This window comes from Bufo bufo, chromosome 3 (assembly GCF_905171765.1).
Source record: "Bufo bufo chromosome 3, aBufBuf1.1, whole genome shotgun sequence".
Classification (NCBI taxonomy): domain Eukaryota; kingdom Metazoa; phylum Chordata; class Amphibia; order Anura; family Bufonidae; genus Bufo; species Bufo bufo.
In genome coordinates this window covers 666442298-666461645 of record NC_053391.1, presented here as the reverse complement: position 1 = coordinate 666461645, position 19348 = coordinate 666442298, and the positions used below count along the sequence as shown (strand labels likewise).

Genomic DNA, 19348 nt, shown 5'->3' with positions numbered 1-19348 from the left:
GAGAAGGAGACGCCGGCAGGCTCCACCCAGTTGAGCCGAACATATGAAGCTACCGGAGCCTATACCGGGAGAACGGAGCGGCGCCCAGGGATAATAGTAAGTGCAGGGAGATCCCCGGGCGCCGCTCTCCATGTCTGTATGCTTAGTTTATATTTTTTTATTCTAGTGAAAGGTCCTCTTAAAGGTGAAATAGGGCCGAGTCCTTAAGGGGTTAAAGCTAGGGATATTTCACATAAAACATCTCTACCTTTTACAGAAATGGGAAATTTTCTAAACTATCAAGACCTCAGCTTGCAGTCATTGAATAGGAGCCATCATGTTATACTTCCAGAGGATAAAAATCTCTCCTAGTTATACACACAGCGGCAAAAGTTCTCTTCACATCTCCATTATAAAAGAACCAAATGGTACTGCTGGCTCCATCACATCACAACGGACACCACAGGCGCCTTATAGACCCCACTGACATCGTGGACACAGTCATCTCCTATTTTTCCGGTCAAACTTGACAGAATCTGTGCCACCGATGTGAACAAAGCCTTGTGAGAGCAGTACTGTGCCGAGCCGTATTCCTGTGCAGTATGGAGGTAAAGAGTGAAGGTAGAGCACAGATACACAATATACTCAAATATTAGTTAAATGCTAAAAAGCGCATCAAAAATCTGCAGTGTGTGGATCACCTCTTCCCAGTAAATAGAAGGCGCTCATATCTGTGCACTTACCTCCGGTTTCCCATCTACCGCCGCTGCCTCTGGTTTTTCCTCCTGTACAGCCGCGCTGCTCTCCTGCATCTTCTGGAATTCTGCCTCTAAACTTCTTCTCTCCTCGTCCAGTTTCCTGATCAGTTCCAGCTGCTCCTGCTTCTGCTGCTCCAGGTCTTCCATCTGTAAGCCAGAACGACAGGAACAGACCAGTCGGTAAACCTTCAGTATAGGTACTTAACGTAGGTAGGTAGATCATTAATTCAGAGGCTCTGCAGTAGCTCCGGCGCTGCAGCTCTGTGCATTGTGTAGTGGATGGTGCTGGTCACTACACACAATGGATGAAGCCTTATCACAGAGACGTTGCAGAGCAGTGGTATCCTCAGGATAGGATATCTATATCTGACTGGTGGAGGTCCGGCATCTTTGCCGATGAGCTGCTCTGCAGTAGATCCAGCACCGCAACGCCACAGTTCTATCCATTGTGTAGTGGATGGAGCTGCTCACCGCAGTATTCATGTCAATGGGGGCGGTGCTGCAGTAACCAGCTCTGTCCACTACACCATGTATGCAGATTGTAGTTCCAGCGCCGGAGCTACTACAGAACAGCTGATCGACGGAGGTGCCGGACCCTTGTGATCAGATACTGACCGCCGATCTAGAGGATAGACTATCAATATATAAAGGACCAGAAAAGCACTTTATTTACACAGTAATTATTAGGCAGAATTAAAAAAAAACGGGAAGACGACTGCTAGATCAGACTACACAGGGTTTGTTTGTTGTCTGTTACTATGGAGACACAGTCTGCACAGGAGCTGCTACAGTTTTTACGTTATATCCATAGAGAAAAACGTTTTAAATGGTTTGTGAAGGTGGCTGTAGCTGAATGGGTAGATTAAAAAGCAAGTACATAAGTTCTAGTTTGCAGAGGTGATTAGTATAATAGCAGGACTCCTGACAGCGGGTACACACAGGGTGGGAGTGCTATACCCCCTCAGAGTACGCTGTGTAGGCGATTCATCCCTTACGAGGAGCAGAATTCATCACCTTTTCCTTCCTCTCGGCCTCCATCCTGATGCGCACGGCCTGTTCTTCAGGATGGAGAAGAATGGACTTCCCGGCTATAACTGTGTCAGTCACCTCATCCGAGTCTAAGAGGGAAAGAAAGGGATCAAAGCGCAGAATTATCGATCGGGATACATAATGCATCAAACAGGAAGAGTTTAGGGTTCCATACAGTGTGACGACAAAAACGTCACATGCACAACGCAATGTGAATGCTTCCTTAGAGACACAAAAAGAAGCCATGATGCAAGTAGGAACAGAACTTTAGGCTTTTAAAAAGGGAACCCTTAGGAAGCGAAACCTGAAAAATATTTGGAGGTTTCCTGGAGAGGTCTCCATTGTGCTATATGAAGGTACAGTTTATTGGTTTCATTTGCAGGTATGCTAATAATCAAAAGGATCGGCATACTGTATGTATAAATGTTCATGAAGCATACGATATATAGACTTCTACACCAAGACTCTGGTTTGGAGGAACATGGAGAGGAGGAATTACCAGTTGCAGACTTGCTTCCCTCCTCTTGGATATCTGCCGATTCATGATCGATGGGCAGAGAGCCGGACTCCAGCGTGTCACTGGTCGCACTGACCGTCTCAGCCTGATAGTCCCACTGGTCTCTCTGAGTCCTTATTCTCTTTAATAACCTCTTCAGCACTTGATTAGATTGCGGTTCTCTGACTTCTTCTAAACAACAAAACATAGTAAGATTAAGAATGGAAGGGTCAGGATGCAGCATCCTCCAAGAGACGCCTCCTGTAGACACCAAGGCAGCATATCCCCTACCTCGATGTTCTTCTACTGACGAGACGTCCTCCATTCCTCCAGAATGATGCTCCACTCCAGGCACCACTTCTGGCTCCACAGTCAAATCAAGATCTTCATCCACACTGGTTACAGAGGGATCGGGCAGGGGCTGGGGTTTTAGGTGCAGGACCATGTCCCCTCTCATTTCTTAAAAACCACAAAAGATATAAGATTAAAGGGGTTGTCCCATCACTAGGATATGCTACAAATGTCAGATACCGCCCTCTGGGACCTGCTCCTATCTGCAGAACGGAGCTCCCGAAGTGAAAGGAGAGCAGCCGCACATGCATGGTCACCCTCCATTCACTGCTATAGGACTTCTCAAAACAGCTGAGCAGGGCCCGACTAAATTTTGGCAGTCCCAGAGCAGCCATGCTTGTGCTGCATGCTCTCCATTTATTGCTATGGGACTTCTGAAAATAGCAGAGCCCGCGCTCAGAAGTCCCACAGCAGAAAATTGAGAGGACATTGCACACACCTGGTGCGCTCTGCCTCACTTCGGGAGGGGGTCCCTTTCTGGAAATAGGAGCAGGTTCTGAAGGCGGAACCTACACCTATCTGACATTTGTGGCCTGTCCTATCGATATGCTATAAATGTTCAGATCGACAGCCCTTTTTAAAGGGTCACCTGCTTCGGACAAATTATTATTATTTTTTTTAACAAAGCTGATCGAAGGATTTAACACCTCTGAATCCCCCAGGGATCAGTCATGATCAAGAGCGCCACCACAGGAGAAAGGGAAGATTATACAGTAACCATTTAAATCCATGAGCAATCCATATCATTTATGGACTTACTGGGTCCTCCAGAGTGAGAGAGGCCCTTTGTAGCTGACAACCTTCTGTAATGATATAACGGTATGGAAACCTTCAACGGCAATTTTTATTATTATTTCACCCTACTTAATTTGGGGTGAAATTAATTTTTTATTCGTCTTTATTAAAACTTTTCAGCCACTTTCCCAGTATAATGGTGTACTCTGTGTATTTGCAGAGCAGAAGATTCTGTGTTTACATTGAATCCCATTAGCTGATGGCTCATGTGAATCCCTCATCTGTGATCTCCTGAAGCTCATAAACACTAAAATAATATTCTTATCATATCTTACAATATTCTTACTATTATAAATATTCTTATCGGTGTGACAAGGCTTGAGCTGTAATGAGCATTTAAGAGCTCTCAAGAGTTCAAAGAACAGGGCTACAGGCCGAGCGATGACGGGACTCCAGGTAAATAGAAACTGACAGATTACAGGGAACCAGTCATCAACTTTGTGCTGTCCATACTAACGGCAGAATAAAGTAGAGAGACAGGTGAGCTGATTTCAGCGGTCAAGTTAAAAGTAAGTGGTTGCCAAGAACTAACATCACAATCATTGCAGACTGGACCTGGAAAAGAGTCCCGGCCACCTGAGAAGAGTCCTGGTTATTTATGAAGTCCTGCTCTCCTGCCCACCTGCTGATGACGGACAGTCTTCTACCTAGTTTTCTCTCTTTCTCTCTAGGAGAGAACTGCCAACCATCAGCAGATGGGCGAGAGAGCAGGAGATTATGAATAACCAGGACTCTTCTCAAGTAGATGTGACTCTTTTCTAGGCCCAGTCTGCAATGATTATGATGTTGGTTCTCGGCAACCACTGACTTTTAGCTGACGAGTGACACACCGCCGAGATCAGCATTTCTGTCACTAATTTATGCTGCACCCAGTGAAGTCAGCATACAGTTAAATGACAGGTTTACTTTAACCCATGTAATACAAGAATTGCTGAATATTTTTAATAAAGACCATTTGAAAAAAGTTGAACGCAATAATAAAAAAATTGCCCTCAAAAGGGTCCATAGCCTTTAAAAGGTATATAAAATCAACCTTCTGTTTTTGAACACATGCCATAGAAATTCACTGGTTAGTGGAATTGGATGCTTTAACCCATACTGATCACTAAAAGGTATGTACACCCTCTGAGAACCGTGACCTTAAGGAATTTAAGCTTGATATCCCAGAGCTAATGTTACTGCAAATGATCCTGGTCCGAACTTGAGGACCACATCTATTGAAATCCCTATGGCGACCGTCATTTCTGTTACGCTTTTCCCCAAAATTCGAAATGTCGCACTATGTTTTGGATGTAGTGGGCAGGACCTTGAGTTTAACTGAACAGAACTCACAGTATCATAGATCCTTATGATGCTGCGAGTTTGGGTCCATAAGCGTGTGGCAACGCCATAATATAAATAAGTAACAGCCCCAGTCAGATAAAATTCTCTTGTTCTGCGGAAACAAGCCAAACCAATTCTTACTTGCATTTCGTGTGTACATGTCCTCGAACGCGGTCTCTAGCTCCCTTTGACACTCCTCCCTGATGTCCGCTCGGCGGTAGGCTGGCTCGAACAACTGCTGCGGCATCTTCGCTACGATCTGCCGCCGTCTGGACAGGTCTTCCTGCTGCATTTGATCCAGTTCTTTCATCAGCCTGTCCCTGTCCTAGGAAATAAAATAGAAGATGATCTGCATAAAGTCAAATCCTTCTTGAATGATGGGGACCCACGACGTCAAGCTTCGCTGCAATATCCGGTCATTGACATCACGTAGCCTGCAGGTGGATTGCTCAGTTTCAGCCATTACGGCTTGGACAACTCTCTGCAGCTTGAATCCACCGCGTATGCGACAGCCCTTGTACCACTCACCTGTGCAAGCTGAACCATTTTTAAAGCGTGAGATCCGCGGAGATTTGCCTTCTCCATTTGTTCCCGCCTGTCGCGTTCCTCCTCTTGCAGAAGTGCATTCAGCCGCTTCTCCTCCTCCACAGCCGCAGAGCGGGCATCAGCCTGGCAGGCAACAAATATGGCCGGTCAGTAATGGATTACACTGCTACGAGTACAGGATGTGGGATGTAGGTCACCTCTAGCTGCATGCTAGGGCTACAAGGTGACCGGTCGTACGAACGACAAATATATGTGTGAGATCTGTCAGCGGCTTGCATGTGCACTGCAGACGTGCGACTATTTTAGTGTGATTCAGTTGCACGAAGCACGTGTTGTAAGATTCAGACACCTGCTGGGCACCAAAATGCCAATATAAACTTACACTGAACGTGGTGTGCTGGAAAAGTCAGCAAAAGTAGTTATTTCTTGACCGTCTTGCTGCGATGTCATCACAGTGTACGTAGCATCTCAACCATAAGATCGCACTGCATTGTGAATGTGGCGGTGCTGCGGCACATGGCACGGCAAGCAACTTTTCCAGCACAAATATCAATATAAGTCCATTGTGACACACAAACCAAATTGCGCCATAGTAGAGCCGTGCGGCAGCAATTTGCACACATTATCTGGTCCTTGCTGCGCAGTCCTGGCTAAAATGTATGTCACTATCCAATATACTCAGAGTGGACAAATCAAGAGGGTGCGCCTACAAATGTCATGCTGGTGCCCTACAGGGTTCATGGACATCCATAGAGGTTCTGATCACCAACTTCTGGGGTGATCAGAACATCTATGGTGCCCTCATCTGGCCACATTCCCCCCTTCCCTCTCTCCTTCACTGACAAACCAATATGGCCGCCTTCACCGCTCCCACGGGTGAGGGCACCAAGCTTCGCCAAAGAGACAGAAACATGAATATTTAACAAGCTGACAGTACGACTTCTCTACATGCACGGACTGAAGAAGGCACCTGCTCAGTATCCATCTCTCGGTCGACGTAGGCCTCAGGTAGGTGGTAGTGGGAGGTGGAGAAGTTGTCTACATTGCAGACCTTCACTAAAGGCAGACGCTTTACAACTTCGATGTTCTGTTTTCAAGGCAAAGAAAAAAAAAAAATTACAAGTCACTCAGTGCAGAATTCTGACATCATGCCAATCGGTAGCTCAAAACACACAGCATTAACAGCTGTGCCAAAAGATGGTTGGCAGAGGGCGCGAATAGACCGTCATGGCTTCTGGGGGCCTAACAAAGGGCCCGTGTCTGTTATGTGCATTAGTCTATTAGGCCCTAATAAATTTGCCTGTAAGGAAGACACTGACAGGCAATAATACACCAGTAATGCAAAGTATAATCTGAGTGATCAGTTATGCCTGACAAAAAAAAAAATATAAAAAAATAATGGATAAACATAGAATGTGTCGGCAGATAAGAACCATTTGGCCCATCTAGTCTGCCCAATATACTGAGTACTATGGATAGCCCCCGGCCCTATCTTATATGAAGGATGGCCTTATGCCTATCCCATGCAGGTTTAAAGGGAATCACCGGGATTTTGTGTATGGGATAGGCATAAGGCCATCCTTCATATAAGATAGGGCCGGGGGCTATCCATAGTACTCAGTATATTGGGCAGACTAGATGGGCCAAATGGTTCTTATCTGCCGACACATTCTATGTTTCTATGTTTCTATGTATAGAGCTGAGGACATGGGTTGCTAGATGGCCACTAAAACACCTGCAATACCCAGTCCGCATAGCTCTGTGTGCTTTTATTGTGGGGAAAAAACGATTTGATCCATATGCAAATGAATCTGAGATGAGTCCTGTCCCTGACTCATCTCACATACAGGACTCATCTCAGGTTAATTTGCATATGTATCAAATCGTTTTTTTCCCCACAATAAAAGCACCCAGAGCTATGGGGACTGGGTATTGCGGATGTGCTAGCGGCCATCTAGTAACCCATGTCCTCAGCTCTAGACACAAAATCCCGGTGACAGGTTCCCTTTAAACGGCTATTCCATGCATCCACTACTCTCTCAGTAAAGTAATACTTCCTGATATTACTTTTAAACCTTTGCCCCTCTAATTTAAAACTATGTCCTCTTGTAGCAGTTTTTCTTCTTTTAAATATTCTCTCCTCTTTTACCTTGTTGACCTATGTATTTAGCAGTTTCTATCATATCCCCTCTGTCTCTTCTTTCTTCCAAGCTATACATGTTAAGGTCCTTTAATCTTTCCTGGTAAGTTTTATCCTGCAATCCATGTACTAGTTTAGTAGCTCTTCTCTGAACTCTCTCCAAAGCATCAATATCCTTCTGGAGATATGGTCTCCAGTACTGAGCACAATACTCCAGATGAGGTCTCACTAGTGCTCTGTAGAGCGGCATGAGCGCCCCCCTCTGTCTACTGGTAATGCCTCTCCCTATACACCCAAGCATTCTGCTAGCATTTCCTGCTGCTCTATGACATGGTCTGCCTACCTTTAAGTCTTCTGAAATAATGACCCCTAAATCCCTTTCCTCAGATACTGAGGTTAGGACTGTATCACTGATTTTATATTCTGCTCTTGGGTTTTTACGCCCCAGGTGCATTATCTTGCACTTATCAACATTACATTTTAGTTGCCAGATTTTTGACCATTCCTCTAGTTTTCCTAAATCCTTTTCCATTTGGTGTATCCCTCCAGGAACATCAACCCTGTTACAAATCTTTGTGTCATCAGCAAAAAGACACACCTTACCATTGAGGCCTTCTGCAATATATATTAAACAATATGGGTCCCAGAAGAGATCCCTGAGGTACCCCACTGGTAACAAGACCTTGGTCTGAATATACTCCATTGACTACAACCCTCTGTTGTCTGTCCCTCAGCCACTGCCTAATCCATTCAATCTAATGTTGATGACCTAAGGATAGGACAGGTCATCAATATCCTGAAACCGGACAACCCCTTTAAAGTTGCTATTATAGTAGAATTATGCACTAGTTCACACTGACAAAATTAGAATAAATGACACACAGGTAAAAGTTCCGTTACACGGGACGACAGAGCAGCAGACTGACGATCTGCTTGTCAGCGGAGGAGAGCGCTGCATGAAGCGATCTCCTCCAGAGTATGGGGAGGAGCCATCTCTAATACAATCACTCGTCCCGATACTGACTTGTTGTTCGCCGGCAGCAGATCGTGATTACACAGCATGATCTGCCGCCGGCAAACAATGATTTCTCGTGAATGGCATTAGCACCATGGGTATATGCCCAGCTGCCACTAGGAGACTGACACTAGAAAGGAAAAGTGTTGGCTCCACCCAGATGGGCTATATCCTCTGCACAGCCACTAAACTAACCAGTTTTCGTCTAGTGTCCGTAGGAGGCAGACAAGACCTGCTCTGTTTTTATTGCAGGTCCTGCTGCTTTTTTGATGTTCTCTTTTTTATTTTTTCCGCTGCCTCCCCGAGTCAGTCATCCAAACCATGCTTCATGCACGTAAACCCCAATCGGCCAGGGTTTACCATCGTACCTGGAAGGCTTATTTTGCTTTGTGTTAATCTGGCGAGGTTCACCGATTCTTGCCTTTCTTCAGGCCGGCCTTGAGAAAGGTCTCCGCCTGGCCTTTCTCAAAAATCAGGTCTCGGCCTTGTCTGTTATTTTCCAAAGGCCCTTTGTTTCTCGTTCCCAAGTGAAAACCTTCCTTCAGGAGGTGGCTCATTGCGTCCCTTCCTTCCGTTCTCCGGTGGAACCATGGGATTTGAATCTGGTCTTAGATGCCCTTTAGTCCTCTCCCTTGAAGGAGGTCTCCCTTTCTTACGTCTCTTTTAAGGTTGCCTTTCTAGTCGTGATTACTAGGGATCGACCGATAGTGATTTTTTAGGGCCGATATCGATAATTTGTGAACTTTCAGGCCGATAGCCGATAATTTATACCGATATTCTGTGAATTTTCATTTTTGAGAAAAAAAAATAATTTCCTACACAAATCTGCTGAAAATTAATATGTTTATTGTTAATGTGTGTTTTTTTTTTTTTTTAAATCTTTTTCATTTATACTTAATATTTTTGTGGTTTTTTTTTTACTAACTTTTAACCCCCTTAGGGACTAGATCCCTTGTCCTAGTCCCCCTGATAGATCTCTATCAGGGTGAATAGGAGCTCACACTGTCCCTGCTGCTCTGTGCACACAGCAGCAAGGAGCTTACCATGGCAGCCAGGGCTTCAATAGCGTCCTGGCTACCATGGTAACCGATCGGAGGAGCAGGGGAGAAAGGACCCTGTGGCCACTGCCACCAATGAGTAATACTGGGTGGGGAGTTAACTACCGCAGATCACAGCTACAGCTCATAGAGGTCGGGGGCCGGCTATGTGATTCTGCAGCCAGCTCCCGCCTCCTGTATATGAATGAATGAAAGGCTTATCTTCATTGGTGGCGCAGTGGCCACAGCCCCTCCCCTCCTCTTATGTTCTCTCCTCTCATTGGCGGCAGCACAGGGGGAGGAGACACTGCTTCCTTCTCCCCTGTGCTGCGGAGGGAACACGGAGAGCGCTGAGAGCAGCGCGTTCTGTGTTCCCCATACGTTATCGGTATATCGGCAAAATAGATGCCGATACCGATAACGGTCAAAATCCTCAATATCGGCCAAACCGATAATCGGTCGATCCCTAGCCGATACCGATAATTTGATAATTTTATTAGGCCAATAGCCGATAATTTATACCGATATTCTGGGAATTTTTATTTTTGAAAAAAATAAAAATTCCTACACAAATCTGCTGAAAATTAATGTTTATTGTTAAAGTGTAGGTTTTTTTTTTGTAAATCTTTATTTTTCATTTATACTTAATATTTTGGTGTTTTGTTTTTTTTAATAACTTTTAGCCCCCTTAGGGACTAGAACCCTTGTCCTATTCACCCTGATAGATCTCTATCAGGGTGAATAGGACCTCACACTGTCCCTGCTGCTCTGTGCTTTGTGCACACAGCATCAGGGAGCTTACCATGGCAGCCAGGGCTTCAATAGCGTCCTGGCTGCCATGGTAACCGATCGGAGCCCCAGGCTTACACTGCTGGGGCTCCGATCGGAGGAGCAGGGGAGAGGGGATCCTGTGGCCACTGCCACCAATGATTAATACTGGAGGGGGGGCACTGCGCCACCAATATTTAATACTGGGGTGGGGGGGTGGGGGGGCGCACCGCGCCACCAATGAAGAGAAAGCTCTCATTCATTCATATACAGGAGGCGGGAGCTGGCTGCAGAATCACATAGCCGGCTCCCGACCTCTATGAGCAATAGCTGCGGTCCGCGGCACCTGAGGGGTTAAATACCGCAGATCGCAGCTACCGCTCATAGAGGTCAGGAGCCGGCTATGTGATTCTGCAGCCAGCTCCCGCCTCCTGTATATGAATTAATGAGAGAGGTATCTTCATTGGTGGAGCGGTGGCCACAGCCCCTCCCCTCCTCTTGTCTTCTCTCCTCTCATTGGTGGCAGCGGCAGCAGCAGCACAGGGGGAGGAGACACTGCTTCCTTCTCCCCTGTGCTGCTGAGGGAACACAGAGAGCGCTGAGAGCAGCGCGATCTGTGCTCCCCATACGTTATCGGTAAAATAGATGCAGATACCGATAACGGTCAAAATACTGAATATTGGCCGATAATATAGGTAAAACCGATAATCGGTCGATCCCTAGTGATTACCTCCATTCGCAGAGTCTCTGAGCTGGCGGTGCTCTCGTGTTGGTCTCCTTTTTGGTTTTTCATCAGTACAAGGTGGTACTGCGCTTAGTTCTCTCCTTTTTTCCCAAGGTGGTTTCCTCCTTCCACATTAATGAGGAGATTGTCCTGCCTTCATTCTGTGCCAACCCCTCTCATCCCAGAGAGTGGTCTCTCCACCGTCTGCATGTGGTTCGGGTTCTCTGGCTGTATCTCAAGTTAATGGAGTCCTTCCGTCGTTCTGACTCTTTGTCGTCCCTGAGGGCTCACGTAAGGGTTTACAATCCTCCAAAGCCACCATCTCCCGTTGGATTCGGTCGGCTGTCAAGGAAGCCTATGTGGCGAAGGGTCATGATCCCCTTTTCCAGTTGACCGCTCACTCCACTAGGGCGGTCGGGGCATCCTGGGCGGTCTTGCAAAGCCGCCACCTGGACCTCAGTTTACACCTTCTCCAGGCTTTACCACATCCATTCCTTGGCCTCTGCTGATGCCAGTTTGGGTCGCAAGGTTCTGCAAGCGCGGTGCATTAGGTTTTTCGCATGGCTGTTTCTTCCCACCCTCGGGGACTGCTTTAGGACGTCGCACGGTGCTGTCCCCCCCAATGCCATTCATGAGAAAAATAGATTTTTGTACTTGCCGTAAAATCCTTTTCCTGTTGGATGCATTGGGGGACACAGATCCCACCCTTGTTTTTTTTTGTTTGTTCGGTTTTTTGGGTTTACCAGGACTCTTCGATATTGGTCCTCTTTCTGGTTTAGGACATGTTGGCTTCACTTTCCGCTCTGGATTTTGGTGCTCCTACTGCTTTAGTACCAACTGGTTAGTTTAGTGTCTGTGCAGAGGGTATAGCCCATCTGGGGGGAGCCAACACTTTTCCTTTCTAGTGTCAGCCTCCTAGTGTCAGCTGGGCATATACCCGTGGTGCTGTGTCCCCCAGTGCATCCAACGAGAAAAAGATTTTACGCTAAGTACAAAAATCAATTTTTTGTGTGGGCACAAACGATTTAATTATCCAATGAACAAGTGTTTTGCTCGCCAATCAGCGGTACATTTACACCGCCAGAACGCTCATTAGCCATTATCTTTGGAATTCTCGGCTCGTGTAAAGGACCCTTGAAACCGGCACCAGTACTGAACAGCTCTCCACAGCAGGAAGTCGCAGAGAAAAGCTATTCAGCGCGTCATTTCTTACGTCCGTAGATTTACCTCAAGTGGATCTGGCGGGGGAGGGGGAAGACTGGCGATTTTTGCTGCACGTTCCTTTTCAATGCCAAGCACTTTTTTCCGTGCTTCGATGAGCCTGATAGAGCGGAGAAAACAGAATTAGGACTCAGTGAAGAGGCTCCGGCACCTCACCATGAAGGGCTCATTGTCACAGTAGAAGAGATAGGACGCTACCGCAGTGCAACCTTTTTTTTTTTTAAAGGGTCACTGAGACTTCAGAAAAAAAAACTTCTGATATCTCATGGAAATATATCAAAAGTTTGGATGGGTGGTGGATTGCCGAGACCCCGACCAATCACTAGAACAGCTCACATATCGCACTCTCTCTCTCTTTTTTAAAAACTCAGTGACGCTTTAATTTTGCTTTATTGCCACCCGAGTGCAGATAACTGCTTGGAGTAGCTGGTAAAGGGGTATTCACGTCTTAGATATTTATGGCATACCCACTTCTGGAACGTGCACCTATGTGGAGAGCGGGGGTCCCCCGACCCATCTAGTGAGACAGCCACCACATGAAGGCAAAGAGGGAAATAAGAAACACCTCACACGGTGCTGCTCAGGGGGCGAGCATTGCACAGACTGGGGCCAGGCCATTTTGGGGTTTAAAGATTATAATCATCTACACAAAAAGGCATTTCTTATCTTCTACTGATCCTGAATTACAGGATGTAATTTAGTCCACAGCTGCATTCACAATTGTTCAGGCTTCAGAGCTGTACTCTCCCAGCATTCCTTACCGGCTCAATGTCTATAGTGCCTTCATGTAAATATTTATTCTAGGTATAGATCCATCTTTTCACCAGACGTTGTAGGAGCCATGTATCACCCTACTCCATTATAGGACCTCCAAACAGACACCCCCCGTTGCATTGGTCCCCACATGACGGGCTCTGGCATGGCGTCACATGACTGCAGGAGCCAATCATATACGAGGCTGTGATTGCAGCTCTGGATCACCAGGTGTAACCTGAACTACAGGAGACATTTCCATTATTGATAATAAAGGGGACTGAATCCTGACAGGACATCCACCTCATGTACCACCACTGTCTGATAGACGGAAACCGCAGAACATACAGTGAGCCTCCGCAGCAGCAGCACAAGCTTCAGGACGTGGACACTTACCAGGACTGCGCCCTCAGCTGCTTCTCCTTCTGTTGTTTTAACTCTTTCAAAGCCTCCTGATGTCTCTTCTTTGCTTTTTCCTTATTTGCAGCCACTGCCTTTTCAATCGCCTTCAAATCAGGCTCCTTCAAGTAAAAAAAAATACAGGGATGTAAGGAGTTAAAAATCAACCAAATAAGTAATACAATCATAAAACTACCACTTACAGAGCACCGGTCAGTACTCCTGTCACTGTGTTACTAAATACATACAAAGAAAAAAAAACTACTGTCTCTACACAGTGCTCACAGTATCGGACAGTGTAGGGGCACAGCAAAAGGGTAACACCCAATTGATTAATAAATATTCAAGAGGAATAACAGAGGAATGGGGAGGTTTCCTAAACCACTGTGTCTGGAGGGGGTCAGGCTACATGTTAAATATCCCCTCTGGACATGTACAGGGCAACCGTGAGAAGAGCAAACCCAAACCCACCCGGAGATAACTGTTTACAGCAGCCTTGTCTATGGAGGGCGGAGTACTGACTGCCACAACCACTCTGTATCCTGCAGAAGGACTGCCGGGAGGCCGCAGAGTATTGTTACTGTCGCTCTGTTCACACGGATCTTCTATACAGCAGCTGGGACATTACAGAGAGTATATGACAGACCCGAGTATACACGTCCAATACCCCGGCATCCTCTGGACCACCAGAGAGGAAGATCTGATGTCAGGCTATAGAACTGGGGGCGTGCACTTCCTGGGGAATAGGAGACGGTCATACAGCTGCAGCCACCATCTGTCGCCCCCCCAATGCAGCCGCCGACCTTCTCTACCATAGACTTTCTATAGGGGGTGGAGACGTCCGTGTGTGTGGGGCGCAGGATTCATCACGATGGCACCAACATGGACATCATAGATAATCCCATAAGTTTCACGCATTCCCCTGTATTTCTAGAAAACCCCGGAGAATCCATCCTCCGGCCAGAACGTGGAGGGCTGCAATATACTCTCATCACCGTCCAGATTATTAGAGGGGTTCTTACATGAATCATCTTTACACCTAAAGTCCTGCTGAAAGGGATTTGCTTCTAGCATTAACATTTATCACTAGTGTTAGCCTTTCATCATGTTTTACTTCTAGGTGTCCCTCTTAGTGCTGCTGCACAGAATCAGCCTCCTTCTCCCTCTGGCAGTCGACAATATAGTGCCTCCTTAAAGGCTATGTACACCTTTTTTTTTATGATTGCATGTTACCTATTTTTGGCTAAAAATAATTTTTTCAATTGGCCTTTAATTAAAAATATTGAGCCATTCTGTCACAAAGGGTTAACTGTTTTTCTAGCTGTGTGAATAGTACTTTCACTTTTTGCCTCTACTAAAGCTTATCTCTAGATTACTGAGAGGTCAAACACTTATTTAAGCCACATTCTTATCAGTAAGATAAGAACTGAGCTATACTGAGTGTTTATAACGTCAGAGAGCAGAGATAAGGAGTCCATCATGTGAGCTGGCTGACGGAAGGGAGAGAAAACCCAAAGGCTGCTACTAGAGCAGGTTAGCTCTGTACAGAAAAAAGGAAGCCATATTTTTAATAAAGACCAATGTAAAAAATTATTTTAGCTCAAAATGAGTACAATGCAACAATCAAAAAAAGTCCCCAAAGCTGTAGCCTTTAAAGGGAACCTGTCACCGGGATTTTGTGTATAGAGTTGAGGACATGGGTTGCTAGATCGCCGCACACAGAGCTATGAGGACTGGGTATTGCGGATGTGGTAGCGGCCATCTAGCAGCCCATGTCCTCAGCTCTATGCAAAAAATCCCAGCACTGAAACTCTTTTTCTTGTCTTCCGATATTAAACCAGGTCATTTTCCTGCAGCTGCCACTAGAGGGAGCTTATTGCACAGAGACTTCATAGCTTCCACTGTGTTCAATGGCAGCTCTATACAGTATATTCCTATGCACTGAGCTCCCCCTGGTGGTGGCTGCTGACATCCAGGTTTTAATCACAGACTATTTCCAGGGAAGCAGAGCATTCTGTCTGTGTAAATACACTGATAAACATGGTATTCAGAATAAGCCCCCTATTTATAAAGCATCCGTTCCACTTTTTCGGACATAGAAGTCAGGTGAAGCAAAAGTACAATATTTTATTGAAGAATTCCAGCAATAATTTTAAAAAAGGGTAAATCCATTAGAAATCTCAGGAAGGGAAGGGGGGGGGGGGGGGGGGGGGAGTCTAATTAAGTTTTGGTATGGGGCCCTTTAATATCTGTGTACACCCCGACCAAGGAGCAATGAGATTGTCAGATGTAATAGAGAGGTCACAGCATATATGGGGAGAACTAATAAACTTCCACAAAGAGGGAGATGTGGCAGATTAATCCCTTTTCTGCAAAAATAGGATTTAGCCGAAGCTCAGAGCAGAGGATTACGAGGTGAGGTTCTTAGGAGGCGTCATCAGGACCAGCTGACAAACAGGCTTTGCTCTCCTGAATGACACCACGTCTCTGGCTTAACGTTCAGTGCCGAAATAACAGCTTAAAGAAATAAGCAAATCAGCAGTCCCATGCACCGAGGGCGTTCTGCTACCCTTTGTGCACGGAAGATGCCACCTGCAGCCGCCTCCGGGCGTTCCCCTTATTTATATATTTTTTAACTTATTTCGATCCAGCGCAGGCGCTGAATGCGGCTGGTTAGGGTTAGCCTATACAAATGGTTTATTAAAGCTGCCACTGATGACGCTCCCTTTAAGTAGCTGCATCTGCAGGATAAAGTGACCAAGTTAAAATGCACAGGTAGACGAGCTGTGCCCTGTGGTCTTCAGGACTTGTCCCATTGAAGGCTCTACAGTCCACCTCTCTCCAGCCTGGACTGGCTGATAACAGTAGACTGCGCTCAGTGACCCAGTACTAGGAATGCTATAGACACTCGGTTTCTTACGTTCTCCTTGGCCTGTCTGTGTCCTTCTCCGATGGCGTTTAGGGTGCACAGATAGATTTTCTCCAAGGCTTGCAGCTTCTCGGCCTGGGCGGCTTCCCATCTGGCTCTCAGGTCTCCTGCTAATTGCTGCAGCTGCTGATCTTTTCTTTCCTTAACGTCCTGGCGGATCTGCTGAGCGATGAACTTCTCCTGCTCTCTGACCTGGAAAGAGAAGACGCCAATCAGCAGGTTCAGAGCCGGACCCGTCACCGCACAGGGTCAGAGTTCAGAGAGAGATCCATCTACGTGTGTGCCTATCCTCATCTCCTCTCCAGCCAGCCCTCCTCCTCCTCCTCCTCCTCTCCAGCCAGCCATCATCCTCCTCCTCCTCCTCTCCAGCCAGCCATCATCCTCCTCCTCCTCCTCTCCAGCCAGCCATCCTCCTCCTCCTCCTCCTCTCCAGCCATCATCCTCCTCCTCCTCCTCCTCCTCTCCAGCCATCATCCTCCTCCTCCTCCTCCTCTCCAGCCATCATCCTCCTCCTCCTCCTCCTCTCCAGCCATCATCCTCCTCCTCCTCCTCTCCAGCCATCATCCTCCTCCTCCTCCTCTCCAGCCATCATCCTCCTCCTCCTCCTCTCCAGCCATCATCCTCCTCCTCCTCCTCTCCAGCCATCATCCTCCTCCTCCTCCTCCTCTCCAGCCATCATCCTCCTCCTCCTCCTCTCCAGCCATCATCCTCCTCCTCCTCCTCTCCAGCCATCATCCTCCTCCTCCTCCTCTCCAGCCATCATCCTCCTCCTCCTCCTCCTCTCCAGCCATCATCCTCCTCCTCCTCCTCCTCTCCAGCTATCATCCTCCTCCTCCTCCTCCTCCTCTCCAGCTATCATCCTCCTCCTCCTCCTCCTCCTCTCCAGCCATCATCCTCCTCCTCCTCCTCTCCAGCCATCATCCTCCTCCTCCTCCTCTCCAGCCATCATCCTCCTCCTCCTCCTCCTCTCCAGCCATCATCCTCCTCCTCCTCCTCCTCTCCAGCCATCATCCTCCTCCTCTCCAGCCATCATCCTCCTCCTCCTCTCCAGCCATCATCCTCCTCCTCCTCTCCAGCCATCATCCTCCTCCTCCTCTCCAGCCATCATCCTCCTCCTCCTCTCCAGCCATCATCCTCCTCCTCTCCATGTGCGTGGGGAGGTCAGCAAAAAGGCTGGAGGACCCCTTTTAAGAGGAGCCGTCACCTGCCCTGACATGTCTGTTTTATAACTGAGAAACAGAAGAACAGAGACATATTATATAGTTATTCCCTGGGGAATGCTAGCAGTTACTATATCGGACATGCCAGAAGAGGTGACGGGTGTGTCCCCGGCTGATGACGCCCCCGTTACCTGCTGTAGGCGCAGCTTCCTCCTCCGCTCCCGCTCCTGCTGTAACATGGACGCCTCCTCGTTGGGGCTCAGCCTCAGGGCGCTCGCTTTGGCCACTTTACGTTTCATGTTTTCGGGGTACATCAGACATCGGCCCCGTGAGCTGCAAAACACGGAAAATGTAGACGTTACATGCTGCAAATAACAGGGACAATGATGAGAGGAGGAGTAGTCTGATACTGGACAGCCATTCTCCCAGTACAGCGGATCCTTCATCCTCAGCGAGGAGAACAGAGGTCGCCCATCCCCCCCCATGTCACAGGCTCCTCACAGACTGATCTGATCACTGGGGGGCCCCTGTTCTACACTGCAGAAGGACCCGGCTGTACCCTGAGGCCAGCAAATCCCACCCATAATCCACAGAAAAATCTCCCAGAAAAAACGCTGTAAATCCGCGATGCATGGCTATCCCCTTAGTGTAATCCGCTGACCACCTGCCTGCCGCCCCCATGACAACACTTCCTGGCTCCAGCAGTGACATGTCGTTGCAGAGGGACTGCCAGGAAGTGTTGACATAGCGCAGATCTGACTCTGTGGAAATGTCCCTAAGTAGCGGTAACACATAGATTAGCATTAGTCCGAAACCTTCACCTCTAGAGCTGGCGAGGAACTACAAGTCCCAGCATGCCAGGCAGACCTTCAGAGGATGCTGGGAAATGTAGTTTCCCAGTAACTGTAATGTAATAAAACGGTTATATAGCTCCAGAACAAGCCTGAGTGTGACGAGCAGTTCCTGCCTCTGGCCGCAGGGGGAGCTATATACACACCGGCAATAGGCTCAGTGCACAGCAGCACGGCTCCGGCTGTATAGGCCGCCTACCTGCTTGAGGCTGCCGGTCACCCGCTCTGCGCTCCGGTCCGGACATAACATGCACTGAACGGTTGTTTTCCTCTCCGAGAACCGTCACTTCCGCTCTTCAAACCAGCCGCCAATACGGAGCCCTGCAGCGGGAAGCATGGAGCTCCGCAGAAAAAAAGCTGGAGGGGGAAAGGGGCGGGGCGTTCTAACAGCTGCTGGGCAACAGGGAACAAGCCACGCCTACTTTGTACTCCCGTCAGTGTTCGTTGATCCACGCATAACAGAGAGTGGACTTATGAGACGATGCTGAAACCATGCGCATGCGCTTTAGCGGCTGCGTGGAAGTCAGTGCTGTCTTTGCGCACGCGTGTTGCGCCCTTAGTGATTTTTGTGAATAGTAACCTGCCGGTTGTCACCGCCAGTCCTCAGCGTACTATGCTAGAACTGGAACATTGCTAAATGAAGAATCTGTGCAGCACTGAGAAAAAGTATAAAAATGTGGTATCTTATTAACATCATACTAACATCAACATTTGAAATTGAAAATTAAAGGGGTATTCCAGTTTTATTAGGGGATAACTACTAGAATGGTGGGGGACACCACCGATCACAAGAACATGGGCTTTCTACCCCAAAGAGACCCCTAAAATGTCCAGAGCGGCCGGTCCATCATGTGCTCCATCTCTATGGGCCTGAGACAGAGTCCAACAGAACCATAGAGAATGAATGGAGCAGAAAGTTGCCTTTTCTGCCAGCCTCTCCGTTCATTTTGGGGTATGGGCCCCTATTTCTATGAGTGGTTGAAGCCCCCTAGGATCTTAACATTATCCCCTATCCACAGTATAATTTCTTATAACCGGGATACTCTTTAACCCCCTCCCAACATCTGCTGTACA

The 19348-nt window shown here is 47.5% G+C and overlaps 1 protein-coding gene across 6 annotated transcripts in view; it reads right to left on the bottom strand.

Annotated features, from left to right (window-relative positions):
- Positions 1-18827, bottom strand: part of CEP295 (centrosomal protein 295) — an 89955-nt gene extending 71128 nt beyond the window's left edge. For 3 of the 6 annotated variants that reach the window (XM_040426338.1, XM_040426341.1, XM_040426344.1), the window contains exons 1-12: positions 18474-18825; positions 17615-17756; positions 16255-16455; positions 13332-13456; positions 12189-12282; positions 6248-6364; positions 5260-5400; positions 4873-5056; positions 2554-2721; positions 2281-2454; positions 1752-1855; positions 723-884 (exon numbers count right to left, since the gene is read on the bottom strand). In XM_040426338.1, coding sequence (XP_040282272.1) covers positions 723-884; positions 1752-1855; positions 2281-2454; positions 2554-2721; positions 4873-5056; positions 5260-5400; positions 6248-6364; positions 12189-12282; positions 13332-13456; positions 16255-16455; positions 17615-17737 — 1593 coding nt within the window. In that variant the 5' untranslated portion in view covers positions 17738-17756; positions 18474-18825. Of the gene's footprint in view, positions 1-722; positions 885-1751; positions 1856-2280; positions 2455-2553; positions 2722-4872; positions 5057-5259; positions 5401-6247; positions 6365-12188; positions 12283-13331; positions 13457-16254; positions 16456-17614; positions 17757-18473 lie in introns of all 6 variants that reach the window. The other 3 variants (XM_040426342.1, XM_040426343.1, XM_040426339.1) reach the window with 2 other exon arrangements.
- Positions 18828-19348: the final 521 nt, after the last annotated feature.